Source organism: Dermacentor silvarum, chromosome 9 (assembly GCF_013339745.2).
Source record: "Dermacentor silvarum isolate Dsil-2018 chromosome 9, BIME_Dsil_1.4, whole genome shotgun sequence".
NCBI classification, from domain to species: Eukaryota; Metazoa; Arthropoda; class Arachnida; order Ixodida; family Ixodidae; genus Dermacentor; species Dermacentor silvarum.
Window position 1 is genome coordinate 44,168,566 of NC_051162.1, and position 14,498 is coordinate 44,183,063.

Below are 14,498 nucleotides of genomic sequence, written 5' to 3' on the forward strand. Positions count from 1 at the left end.
TCTGCAATAACCACAGGAAGCCACAAACCACTGTGGATTTACCAGCGAGATTGTTTTTTTGCTGTGGAGCAAGAAAGCATACTCCGCAGGAGCTAGGGTCTAGCAGTGAAATTTGGAACCAAGGTGACAGTGTTAAAGAAAGCTTTGCGGATGTATGCCAGTCCGAGCAACTTGTACAGCGAAGCTGTATTAGGGAGTTTTCACATCCTGTGCAAGTCCTACTGGTCTGTTTTGGCACTGCTCTAAATCTACTTCAGCTTTGCAAGCGCTTCACTAGTTTGGCCACTAATCTGCTATACCTCGTCTTTTCAAATGCCACACTGTATCCGAGCCTAGTGCTCTTATATTCTGTGCTATATTCAACGCATGTTCCTGGCTACACCTACTCTTTCTGGCCCCCCTATCAATGATGCTATCATTCATGGTCACCATCTTGTAATGTGGTGACAATGTTGGCTAGGCTTGCGCGATAGGCTGTTGCGAACACAGCAGTGAGGCATCAGGATTGCACCACCCAAGCAATTTATGGCTGAATTTTCTTTGGGAAAGAAACGCACCTTAACATAGGGTAAATACTGTACTACTAATTCATTGTGAGCTTGTGATGTTTTAGGGGCGAAGCTCCTTAGGGTGTGGGTCTGTCCCTCCTCTGTAGTAGTAGTAGTAGTAGTAGTAGTAGTAGTCGTCGTCGTAGTAGGTAGCCACGTTTACTTTTATGAGGAAAAAAAATTCCGAAAGTCGTATCCGTAGCGCTGAATCGAACCAGGGACCCCTCGCTTCCGAACGCGCGGCGCTAACCACTACGCCACGAAGCGCACGTGGAAAGCACCACGATGACAACAAATACCCAACATTAACGAAAGACTGCGCGTTTCTAACGCGTTTGTGCTAGCGCGTTACGGCCCGTGTAAGAAGCTGGTGTAAGACGCTCTGGCCTCTCCGCCTTACCCCCGTATTCATAAACGCTCCTCGACTTGAACTTGACTTGCCACCGCCTTGGGCAGCACGTTCGAAACACGTTGAAGGCGGTGGCAAGTCAAGTTCAAGTCGAGGAGCGTTTATGAATATGGTGGTTATACTCTCTCAGCAGTCATGTGATGGCGTCGGCAAACGCGGTGCACGTTCCGGCATGTGTAAACGGCTGTGTAAGGCGCTGTGGCCTCTCCCCCTTACTAGAGAGTACTGCACGTTTCTAACGCGTTTGTGCTAGCGTCCCCTTAAGCGGGAGATAGTGCAATTATAATGAAGGGTGCTGTATAAATTAGGAATGACGTCACATATGGCGCGTGTCATTGGTGGAAGTCAATCGTTCGATTTAGTGCGGCGAGACTGGGCGAATTACACGGAAGATTCACGGTTTACCGATGATTCCCTCCGGAGCTTCTCCCACTCATCATCATTCACCCTGTGGATATGCGGTGTTTTTTTTTTTTTGTGTCACTGATCTCGGGGGCGTGCGGGTGTTATGAGAGATGGAGAGGGAAGACGCATGGCAACACAGCAAGCAGATTTTAATCTCACACGAAAGCCAAAAACCTCAAACTAAAAACTCAAACACACCCTGAACTAGAACACAATGCATAAATAAATGTTAACAAAAATATACAACCTAATAAATTTATCCACGTTCATGCCCTTAACTTTGCCTACGCTAGTCCTGGGCGTTTCCTACACCAAAGTCTGGCATCACTGGCCTACTGTTGTGGCGATGCAAGAAAGTCGTTCTTACAGAGTTCGGCCTCGTTGCTCGTCTTCTCCCGGCGGGGATCTCGTTGGACCTTTCTTAATGTCGTTGCCTCCGTCGACCGTCGCATAGTCGTTGCTGCCTTGCGGTCGGTCCTTCAACTCGCTCTTCTCGGGAGCTGGATAACCCGGTCGCTGCTGACGTGGCAGGGAAGTGCGACAGCTTAGGCCTAGCGACGTGCTCGGCCGCCGCTTCCGTCTCGGTCCTTTCCCGAGTGCCGACGTGGCGTTCCGGGGATCATCGAACGTGCCGGTCTGCCGTGGAAGAGGGGTCCTTTCTGGGGTGCCCGGTCCTGCCGTGAGAGGCTGCAGCCGGTCCAGGAGCCTCACTCGAACTTGCCGAGGTCGACGGCCACACCTTGGACGGCCAACGTCACGGACTCGGCCAGACCCCCAAGTCTCCCGTCACCAGAGCGGAGCTGGCGATGCGACCTTCCTGGCCCGGAGCCACGTCGATAATGCCCGCTCAGCCTTGCTTCTCCCCCGATGACAGCTCGGATCACGCGCCTCGCGCGCTCGCGCCGTTCGGAACGCTCCGATCACATCGTCCTTGTCTTCTTTTATGGCGCCGCCGGCGTCTTACTCATGACAGAGCTACTGTTTTTGTTTGAAATCCGGGGAATACTAATTTTAAGATCCAAATAACAGAAGTCTGGTCCCCTAGGAATGTATGTCGAGATCGAATTAACTGGAACTGAATTAACAGAAGTCTACTGTATTTAAAATACGTGTCAGACATCTTGGAGCACTTTTGATTGCACTTGTGTTGCACTTTTGAATAATAAACTTAAGGTGTTTTCATAAATTGAGTTGGAAGTTAGATGGTTGGATGTTTGCCCTTGCAACGTCTATTTCTCTTCATGTAGCGGGTTCACTTTCTTCAAGTGCCTTAATAGGTGCTTTCCTAGTACACTAAACATGAAACAAGTCGGGGTGTGCGAATATCAGTTTTCAATTACGAATCGAATACGAATACTTAGCTTCGAATATCGAATCAAATATTGAATAATGATATGCAGATGCTTTTATTCGCAAGTTGGATTAATTTGTTATGTTGGAACATTGCAATTACATTGTCAATGTTAAAAAACTAGACTAGTGAGATGTTTATACTAAAACATTGTGTATTTGGTTCAAGTTAATATGGAAAATTTAGTAATTCCCATTAACAGACCTTGCCAGTCTGTGCCTTATTATACTGCATCAAATGCCAGCAAACTCGGAGGCATTCAACGCACTTGCCGTCAAGCAATAAGCTCAGAATTGGGGGTGGCACTGGAAAAGAAAGAAAAAATTCGGCGGCCCTTCCATTCCATGAAGATGGTTAACCAGCGAAGCTGAAACGTGCGGCCCTGGTGTTTATCACTGGGTTAATCCCAAGGGTTCATTAAAGTATTTCTCAATTATGAGGTTACACACATGTTCGGCTGTGACGGAGAGAACGACGTCACTGACGGTATGCCTGTAGTCCGCCATTGTCGTTTGCGTTCGATGTCTCGAGTTTGCTCGGCGGCGTGGTTAGAAGCATTCGCCTGACATTGCTGCTAGCGATTCTTCGAAATTGCTTCAAAATCGAATCTGTCTGTTATATAAGACAATGAAGGGCTAATTACCCCCGTAAACGTGGCTTCCCCATTACGACAGAAAAGAAGTGATTTCTGCGCTGGGGAATGTTGGGCTGCAACAGAGCCAGCTGTGGAAGAAGACGACAATGACGAACGCGGGAGCAATCGCACAAGCGTATGGCCTCATTCACACAGCCGTCAAACGCTCCGTCACGTCACCGTCACGGCATCCGTTTTCGTCAGGGGAGAGGGTTTCCGTCACTCTGCTGGCGACGGAAACGTATAGCACCGCTCTGCGTCGCCGGCGAGCCGTTTTTGAGGGGAAAACGACACGGAAACCCTCTCCCCTGACGAAAACAGATGCCAGTGACGGTGACGTGACGGAGCGTTTGACGGCTGTGTGAATGAGGCCTATGCCGAGCATGAGCGCAACCCGAGGGTCGTTAAGGATTTGCCAGCTGCAGAAGAAGACGACACTTGAGCCAATGCTGATGATGATAGTTTTCTGTACACAGGTGATTTCGCCTAGCCATATGCAGTTTCGCCCGGACATATACAGCTTCGCTTTAAAAGTGCACCCTCGCTGTCCGCAAACCCTTGCCACTGAGAGGCTGGCTTTCCTGCAATGTTGAGACGTTTAGTGGCTAAGCGTGCTTTACAGGTCCCAGCAGCACGAATCACAATATTCAGCACAATATCGCCCCACTATTATTATATTAGATAGAAACAAGTGAACAAGTGCTAAGAACCATGTTTGCTCCCGCACAGTCAGCAATATATTCGATTTGATTCGAATATTCGGACCCAACCGAATATTTGAACATTTTTGAATATCTATTTTTTGAATCGAATACGAATATTATATTCAAACTTTTCGAATATTCGCACACCCCTAGAAACAAGTTGTTCTCATATCTAATGTTCCTGCTGGGAGTTCTTGCATGGATTCCAGATTCTGTAAACATGAGAAAACTCACTGAAGATTTGAAAACTTCTAACTTGTTCTGCAGCTACACGGTTTTCATGATTCTGAAGGTTCAAGAAATGTGATGAGACAAAATTTTCAAGGGGCAGAATTTATAGGCACCTGAAGGGGTTGAGGTTGGTCCTGGCTTCGAATTGTACAATGTATGAATGCGAGCCCCTGTCGGTAAACTTCCTCCTTTGTTGAAAAGACCTTCATATCGGGCAAAGTGGCCATGCCTTTGTCGTGTCTGAACGCAAATATGATCATACGAGAACAGCCGGCTACAGAAGCAGCTGCAATATCAACACTGGTTAGTGTGTGCACATTAACAATATCCAAGTCTCAAAAAGAATTACTTTTACTTGAATGAGATGGCATGCACGTGGTACCTTTTCTTTGTGAGCGCCACCTGTGTTGGTTTAAAGTATTTATGTACTGTCGTAAAACGATTTGTAGGAGTCGTTCCTCAGGCATGTCCATTCGCTTCGTCTAATTCTTTATATTATGCCTGATTGTCTTAGGCAAGGATCCATTCAATGTTTTGTTTTTGGCAAAGCCACTGCAGTAGCCCATTACGCTGCTGAGCTTGGGGTTGCAAGTTCAATCCTGACCGCATTTTGGTGTGGGCAGAATGTAAAAATGTGCATATACTTATATTTAGGTGCACATTAAAGAACTCCAGGTAGTCTAAATTAATCCAGAGTCCGCCTCTGTGGTGGGCCTCATAATCGGATCATGGTTTTGGCACGTTAAACTCCAGAATTTATTTCATTTAATGTTTTGAGCACCCGGCACGGTGGCCCGATGGCTTGGCACCGTTCTTCCAAGTGCAAGATCGCAGGTCTGACTCCCGGCCATGGAAGCTGCATTTAGATAGGGGTGAAATGTGAAAATGCTCCTCTACGTAGATTTAGGTTCGTAATTAAGAACCTCAGGTGGTCAGCAGTCATTTCAGAGCTCTCCGCTACAGTGCTCTCCTCATAACCCAGTGTAGTTTCGGGGTGTTGAATTCTACAAATGAATTTTTAAAGAAGACTTTCAGCCTTTCTTCCTTACTACTCTGAAACTTTATCCTTTTTTCTTTTTAAAAGATTGTTAATTTGTTTCAAAGTGCCTATTTGGGCTGGTTGGTAGGTACTGAAGCGCAAGTAACCTCGCAGGGACAAAATGAAGACTATTGTTAATTCGTCTACTTTCTCTCAATTTTGCGCTGTTCTTGGGATTCTTATTTTTTGTCTCCGATTTCAGACATGTGACGACACATTTGTCTGCATTGGCTTTGCTTCAAAGTCTGTTTGGTCGGCTTCTCGAGTGCTTTGCTGGTTGTTGCTTGTGACCCAGGTGTCGTCTTGGTGTTGGTGGAGGACGCCAGGGCAACCTGCCCCGTGTCTGCATGGCGGGTTGGCGAGGTCTTGGCGGCTGGCAACTCGCTGCTCATCGTCGTCAAGTCCGACTTCTGTCTGGCGCCCATGCACTTTGCTGAAATCGCTGTCTCTGGGGGGTGAGCCGTAGCCTGTTATTGTTCGCCTCTCTAGGGGCGTGGCAATACAAAGTTTTGAAACCGAATTGAATCATGCCAGAAGCGAATCAAATATCCAGTACTTTTTTGAACAGTGCTCGAATAATGAAGAGCCGTCGCCACAGTTAGCATAAAACGACGCTCACATCCTAGTACCACATAGACTCGTGTAATGGCTGCACTTTTTTTTTCGTCACGATTTTGACGAGGTGTGGCCCTTATAAGGCACCCAACCAGTTGGTCAAAATGGTGCCGGCACAGCCGGCGACTTGTGCACAGCCCGGATCTTCTGGATGTACTAATGCATCACAGGTCAGCATGCAGCTCTCGCCATCTAGTAGTGGCGCGTGAAAGTACGTGGCGCGCACCAAATGCAATTGCTTCTCTGTTGGAAATTTGTTTTCCAAATTTTGGGCTGCGAAGTTCGGGGTGTTGTCCTTACACAAGAATATACGGTATTCGTAACCCTAGCAAGTTTCTGACATGACATTGGATATCGTGAAGAGTTGTCAGTGTTACATAGCATAAACGTAGCAATAGGAACACATAAGCAGCTTGTTCGCATGCACAGAACTCGTCAGAGAAGAGCGCGAATGATCGCTGTATAGTAAGGTTGTGCGAATAGTGGATTTTGAGTTCGAAGCGAATAGTGATTTTGGCCGAATATTTTCGAATCAAATATCGAATATTTGCCGTTCAAAAACCTTGTCCGCAAAGTGGCATGCAAGATAGTTATTGGATACGTGCAATGATTAAGTGGATTAATTTCTGAGAATTAGAACACAATTAATTCATGTATGACCTATTTATTGGAATACATTTGACAGTGCTGTCATTTACTCAGCTTATTGCTTTCTTTCAGAATATTAGTTTAAATGTTTTGAAACGGTGTTGATGAGGTTCCTTGCAAGTAAAGGTTTCTGAGCTATTATGAAGGTTGAGAAATTCTTAAAGGTTCGAAACTGGCTTTTCTAACTTAGTGTCAGGACGCGGCGCTGGTGAGAAACGAGTGCTGGCAACCAGGGTGCCAAGATTGGCAACGATGACGCCGGCATATCTGGAGCTTGTTGCTCAGTTTCTTTGGCCTGTTGTTAAACAAAGTTGATGAAATGACTACAATTTAAATGCAGTCAACGTCCAATTATTCGGAAACTCTAGGAGCCACGAAAACGTCCGAAAAGTCGGGCAGTCCGAAAACATGAATGCTTGCCTCCCAAAGGCTCAAATTGCCACAGTCCAGGGACGCACCGATGGGGGGGGGGGGCGTTTCGGGTGTTGTAATCCCCCCTGAGGCCAAGTTAACCCCCCGCACACACGTCCAGCCCCACTAGTCCAACTTGTACCTTCAGGGCTCTGTTCAGTGTCATTACAATTTGCGGATGTGGTCCGCAAATTGTAATCACATCAGGAAAATTAACGGGAGTCTGAAAAGACCGCACTATATCCGGTCACCGTGGTCACCGTGCTTTTGACAGGGTGACCACGCCCACTGCAAATAAGGAGCTAGCACGATGCAAGATTAAACTGTCGGACCCCCACTAGCTGTGTCACAATTTTAACATGCAAACATTACAAGAACTGTGCTGGGCATGTTGGTAATTCATACTTGAAACTACATTGCAATATTACTCAATGCGAAAAGAAAGACAGGACAGGCGTAATTTGTGTTGTAGTTTCAAGTGAGAGAGAAATGTGTGATGACAGTAAGCCGCTGCTGGCTCTTGACTCAACTGTGTATGTGACGCAGGGATGTGGTAGCTTTGAACTGCTACTCTGAACGACTGCTGAACCCCCCGCAAGGATCGAAATTGGACAATATGCAAAGTACTTGCCCCCCGCCCCCCCTACCACCACAAAAATTCACCCCCCCCCCCCCCTTTGCAGAGATCCTGGGTGCACTACTGGCAGGTCCGAAATAGCTCTGAAGGCCTGCCAGTACACTTCTTAGGCGTATTGGTGCTTGTACTGTGGTTTGGAGACGGCAGGTGCATGCGTGTATAATTAAGCAATGCATACCGTGTCCTGTAACAATTGCCTTTTCCCACTCTTGATATGCTTCACCGCGTAACACTGCTGCATTGAGGCGAAGCTGACTTTCGGGAACTTTTGCCAGCACTTCGAAAAGCACGAGTATTACAACTGCTCTCAAAGTGAATATCAAATAGCGTCATATTCGATAGTTTGAATGTTCGCACAACACTACTGTATAGCATTTAAAGTCTGGCTCCGTGCGTGGCGTAGCCAGACTTTGCAAGTTCTCATGTTTTAGGCCTATATATACTATGCTCTGCCAACGGGGATGATACCGCAGTGAGAGAGAAATGTGTGATGACAGTAAGCCGCTGCTGGCTCTTGACTCAACTGTGCATGTGACGCAGGGATGTGGTAGCTTTGAACTGCTACTCTGAACGACTGCTGAACCCCCGCGAAAAGTGATACATCTAGCGCGCGACGGTGAAGTACATTTTGGCTTCAGACATGAATCTTTATTATATTCGTTGACAAGACGATCTTATTTCATTTATACGAGGCTTTAAATGCATATATCTCTATGGAGATTTCAAGGAGAACTTAATTTACTTCGTTAAAATCATTATGTTGTTCTATCTCATTTTATCGTAATGAGGTTTGAGTATATTAGAATAAACAATGACCACTGAAAGCAATTGGACGCAATATGTCATGCATCTTTTGAACAGCATCTGTTGCTTTTGAAAGGGCTATGCAATATGAGAGTCACCATGTTTCCTTGTTTCTTTTCCACCATGGTGTCTCAGCAGCTATGGTGACCTGCAGCTGAGCACCAGCATCATTAAAAAAAAGCATCACGCGTGATTGTATGTTTCACAAGCTTGGAATGCCACAGTGTCCAAGCTTGTGCTGTAATCTCGTATGTTGATGCATTCCCACAAACTGAAAGAACCTTTAGAACGCAGCAGAGTTACGGTAGTTTTTGCCACTAAGAACATACTTGGTTCACTCTGCCAGATTACTAACAATGCCAGTTCTCACCCCTTCAAACCTGTCACAAAAGCCAGTCACGGTGATTCATTCCGTCCAAGAACGGGGGTGTTGTATGAAGTTCTGTTTTCGTGCGGTCGTTCTTACATCAAGAAAACAGGGTGTCAGGTTGACAACCAAACTTCGAGAGCATCCAAACGTGCTGTGAGCAAGAACTGGCAGCAGTATGGCTATCCACTGTGCCAAATGCAGGCGTGAGCCAAAGTTTCTGAGAACATACGCTGTGAGGACTTATCGTGAGCACTCATGCACGTAAAATTTTTTTAGGCTTTCGCCATTCATCGCAGACAGCCGTCGTGTGTCAGCGTTCAGCTTGTTGTGCTCGGCAATGGAGAAATAACTTAATTTTATTGGGTAATGGAGTCGTGCTTCGAGCTTTGGAAGGCTTTACTGCTAGGTGTCTGTTTTTCGTTTCTAAAATGTCATTCATGTCGGTCAATATCAAGTGTTGCTTGCTAAAGTAGAACATGTAATAGCTTATCTTTTCAACCTGATTACCCTCACGCCTTACTTTGATATTGTTGTGTAGAGGAGAGAAGCCATTACCCAATCACACAAGTATCATGTCCACTGATGGTGTAGTTGTAGCGTCATGCACGACGTAGTCTGAGCTAAATTTAATCTCTTGCTCGATGTTCGGAGGCACAGCTCGGCAGTACGTTCGGTTATCCGAACAGGAGTGGTTGCATTTGAGAGAGCTCACTCCGCCATTGTTGGTATAATCCATAAACTCAAACCTGTGCTCATCAGGAGTAATAAGTCTTACAAGTGTGCAATTTGTTGCCGAGATTTGATAGTTTCTTGGCTGTAGTGCATTCAACACGGTGGGTGCAGTAATGGCATGAAGGGACTTGGCCATTTCACTTCTCGCTTTTGACCACGGTGACCACGCCCACTGCAAATAAGGAGCTAGCACGATTGCAAGATTAAATTGTCGGACCCCCACTAGCTGTGTCACAATTTTAACATGCAAACATTACAAGAACTGTGCTGGGCATGTTGGTAATTCATACTTGAAACTACGTTGCAATATTACTCAATGCGAAAAGAAAGACAGGACAGGCGTAATTTGTGTTGTAGTTTCAAGTAAGCTTTGTAACCTGTGAATAAAGGCGAGTTTTGTATTTGGATATATCATTTCTGTACCCTAGTGCCCATACACCCTCATCAGCATGCGCAAGACATTTCACGTGCCCCACTATGGATTCGTCCGTAATACAACCTACCCAATAACTTTTTATCAATGCATTAGCATTGTTTGGAACCTCACCCAGTTTGCGGTATGTACAGTAAAACCCCGCTGATACGATCATGGCTGGTACGAATTTCGGTGTGATATGAATTCGTAACATTCCCCGGCCAAAATACATTGCTCTTAATACAAAAACCATTGGCTATTATGAACGCGTTGCTGCGCAGCTGCGGATCATACGAATGCATAAGCAACAGCGGCGCGGCTGAGCCAGCGGAGCGACCGGCACAGACAAGCCGGCACAGCGGGATCTGGGCAGAACCCATAGTCGCCAAGCAACTGGCTACGTCATGCGGCTTCTTAATCTCTCATTGGTCCCCACGTCAAGCGGACCGGACCACTCCCTGCACTCGACGTGCTGAAGCGTTCAGTGGCGTGCGAAAACATTCGTGAGAGCACGTACGTGCTCTTTTACGCCTTCTAGAAGGCGATCGTTGATGATTTCAGCAAGAAGAAAACGCATGCGGATAGTAGAACCCCGTTGATACGTTCAAGGGACCACGAAAGAAAAAAAGAAAAGCCGCAGTTTTGCTCAAAAGGCGAGACATCGATTGTGATAACAAATTAGTAGACATATGTGCGAAGTAAGGATAGCAGTTTTATCGGCCGTATAAACTTGTAAACATTCACTGAATAACTAAATCAACAAGCGCGGTGTCACGCACGCACAGATAAACATTCTTTCTCGGTGACCGTGGGAGTTCGCTGTCAAAACGCTGGAGTAAGGAAGCGTGGCAGCAGCTTCTCTCTCTCGATTCAACGCGAACTAAACGTCGAAAGCACGGCGCATACAGTGTTGACCGCTTATAACGTAAGTCGCCGGAGTCGCGAATATCCGCACTATAAGCGGTACCACACTATAACCAAAGCAACAATTTTCAAGGCCCTCACACATGCAAAACATGTGCACCGAGCCGCCACGCGTATGCGACAGTCGAGGAATGCGGCTAGAACGTTTGCATTCAATTTACAGTCGAATCTCGTTAATTCGAACCAAATCACGCGGCAGTGCCTCCGACCGGCATTGCTCCGGCACCGCCATAGAGTAAAAACTTAGGAGAGACCCCTCAATGTCGCGCGCGAACAAAACAAAAAAAAGAAAGAAATGAAAACGCAGGCGGAAATTTCACCCTCTCTCAAATGGCAAGGTCGCCGATTCTGCGTTGCGCCGGAACATGCATGTACGTGCCAACGTCTCAGCCACGCGTAGAAAATGGCGGTGAACCCTTCATTCTCTTTTATGCTTCCTCTACTTTTTAGTTACGTGTTGACCTTGCACGCTGCGGCTAGGGTGCAGAGGGAAGCAGCGGCGCTGTCCCAGGCCGGCCAACGAAACTGCCCACGCCGGCAAACGCCCGCTTCCCGATAACGGCCAAAAACGAAACTTCGGGGAGCTGGCGCCGGGCCGGCTGGAGCGGCAGCGCCTGCATGGCGGCGGGCGCGCGCGGTGACAGTCGAAAGTGAGGGAGCTATGAGGGAGGGCGAAGGGAGCCACCGAAGCGGCAGAGTTGACGAGGCGAAACCCGCTTCCCTTCCGCCCTCCTCCCTCACATTCCGTGGTCTTCGCGTGCGCCCTTCGCCGTGCCGTGCCGGCGCCGCCCGTTCCCTCCTCGGAAGTTTCGTTTACTGCCGTAATCATCGTTGGCAGTTTCGTGGCCCTCACTCGCTATGCGCGCCGTAATATTTTCTCGCACTGAAGGTTCTGGTTTCAGCCTCACTGGCTGTTCGTTCGCACCACGTGCCCTTCTCCTCCACTTCGTCTCTTCCTCGAGCCCTCCTTGGGGCACCCGTTTGATGGGAGCGTTCGCCGTCTCCGCTGACTTCCGTACTCCCAGGGAGCCGCACTGTAACCGGTATTTCGTTTCCCGCAACTGCACTATAAGCGATACGTGTATACATGGAGTGCTATGGGAAAATTAACGGGAGTCTGTAAAGACCGCACTATATCCGGTCCTGCACTATAAGCGGTTACGTTATAAGTGGTCTATACTGTGCTAAGGTGTCCGGCACTAGGCACTCTTTGTCAGCATCGTAGATCGTTTTGAAGATGAGGCCCGTGCGGGCGCGCACTTTGCGTACGTCGCAGATTGCTTTCAAGATACGGCCTTGTGATACGGCGCCGGTGCAGCTGTGCCATATTGGCAATGTGGCAGTCACATGTTGCAACGCACCGGTCACTTGTTGCAATGTACAAGCTGGCTGCACCGCTAAATTTATGTGACTGCCACATTCAAACGCAACGTAAGGTGCAGGAAAATTACAGATTGGTGACTTATCAAGGGGAACTAATACATGGAAGTAAACGTAGGATTTAGTTCGCAACTGCGAAAATGCGATGTAGCAGCCAGGAAAACGTAGCTGCAACGAACGTATTAATGGGGTTCCACTATTAGGAATTCTTTCTCCTAAAAATAAATAAATTTCTTTCTTGATTTTGTGTGTGTTTTCATGATACGAATTTTTGGCGATACGAATAATTCACGCGGCCCCGCGATCGTGTCACCAAGGTTCTACTGTGTCTATGTATCTACGTCTGCACTTAAGGGGGGACACGGGTTGTGGCGACCAAAAATCGCGAAAAAACTCGATTTTTTTAAATTGCATTGTTGGAATGTACAGCTATTATTGCACCTATATTGTTAATTTCATACCGATAATGTCAATATTTTAGCCGCAATGATGTCTTATACGACATGTACTAGCTGAATTTCAGGCTAAACTGACGCTGAAACGGCACATTTTCCGAAACGCGCGCCTGCTCTTCCACGTGTGCTAGCGCGGACATCTTGGTCTCATTTGAAAGAGCCGCTTTTTGCCTTCAAATTCCCGCCAGAACGGGCCCCATTCAGCTATTGGCCACTTAAAAACTGCGCGCCAAAAAAAGGTACTAAAGCGCTCTCCTATTCGGCACTTGGCGCACGTGACTTGAGCTTGCCTCCCAATTGGCGGAACGGCATGGCCATCGTCTGCTGCGCGCTTGGAGACGCGCATTGAGACGCGCCATCTTGCCCCAGTGTCAGCGAGAAAGCGTGCCGCGTTGTCGAAAACGGTGCGCAAATTTCGCACCCGGCACAAGTTTGGTGCTAAAAAAGTGCGACGGACGCTCATCGAAAACTGCGAAGTGCGCTGCTCGACGCCGCAAAACGACCAGGACGCCACAACCTCAGCGTTTGATGCCCAAATCGTCGATGCAGCAACGGTAGGCCTAACGACCGCAGCGGCTGCTGCGATTCAAAGTCCGTCTGCCGCCAAGCCTTCGACCTTCACTCGCGGCAAGATACGATCTACCGGCAACCCTCCGAGCTGAAGGAGGAAGCGGCGAAAGCCAAAGCGAATCTATCGGCGTTATCTTCCGCTCCAGCGACGGAGAGGAAACGCGAGTTCGTGGGTGACAGTACCGACGATGCACTTCGCCCGGCTGATGGGATTACGTTTACGATTGTGGATTTGAGTGCAGTGAACACTTTATTAACGTTTGCGACGTGCAAAAACTGCAGTGGTGCTTTCGAAATCGTCCGAGACGAGCGGGAATACGGACTCGCTGTGAAGCTGCGTTTTATGTGCGCAAACTGTGGAGAGACTACGTCGGTGTGGAGCTCGCCGCGCGTTGATAGTGCCGAGCGAATGAACTCCTTTGCTGTGAACGTTTTGGCTACGCGTGCCATGCGGGCAACCGACAGACCGCGTTCAATGACATTTTCTCGTTGATGGACATCAGCCGTCGGCCTCTTCACACGAAAACGTGGAAGAGCTACGTGAAGGCGAAGCTGACGCCCGCGACCGATCGCGCGGCGCGTAATCTGACGAGCGACTGCGCGCGGTCGATTCGCGAACTTTACGCCGAACTGAACGTGGGCAAAGCAACAGAAAACTTGCGCCAGTCCCCGAAAAAGCGGCACACAGGGGCTGGAAGTCAGCAGGACTACATGTCTGGTGCCTACTGAGCTGTTCCAGCTGTAAATTTGCAAATAAAAAGGTTTTGCATGTTTTCTCACTTTTCTCAAAACTTGTTTTTGGGTGACTTCACCAGATTGTCGGAGTGATATGATCTAGAACAGCTAGAGCAATAATTCTTCCCTTAGCAGAAAGCCTAATATGTATATTACAAAGTGCTGAGAGCAGAATTTCAAATTTCTGCACATGTATATTTTTATTTTATTAATTTTCTTTTGTTGTGGTAGCCATAGGACAAGGAAATAAATTTGATCACCTGCAAAATGGCTAATTATTATTTAATTTGAAAACTTTTTTGCAGCATTGCATTTATTGCATATTATAGTATCTAGCTATGAAATAATATTCACTTTCTACTGAGCAGTTTTTTTTCCATTGTCTCCTGAAACAATAGAGTGACAGATTTGTGTATCTTCTGAACCAATAGACTTACAAGAAAAATTATTGCATATTTGAAATCAGCACGAAAAACTAAGC

At 47.4% G+C, this 14,498-nt stretch overlaps 1 protein-coding gene across 7 annotated transcripts in view; it reads left to right on the plus strand.

Annotated features, from left to right (window-relative positions):
- LOC119465221 (aldehyde dehydrogenase family 16 member A1) overlaps positions 1-14,498 on the plus strand; it is a 109,423-nt gene that overhangs the window by 16,026 nt on the left and 78,899 nt on the right. For all 7 annotated transcript variants that reach the window (XM_049656376.1, XM_049656375.1, XM_049656374.1 and 4 more), the window contains exon 4: positions 5,617-5,776. In XM_049656376.1, coding sequence (XP_049512333.1) covers positions 5,617-5,776 — 160 coding nt within the window. The remainder of the gene's footprint in view (positions 1-5,616; positions 5,777-14,498) is intronic.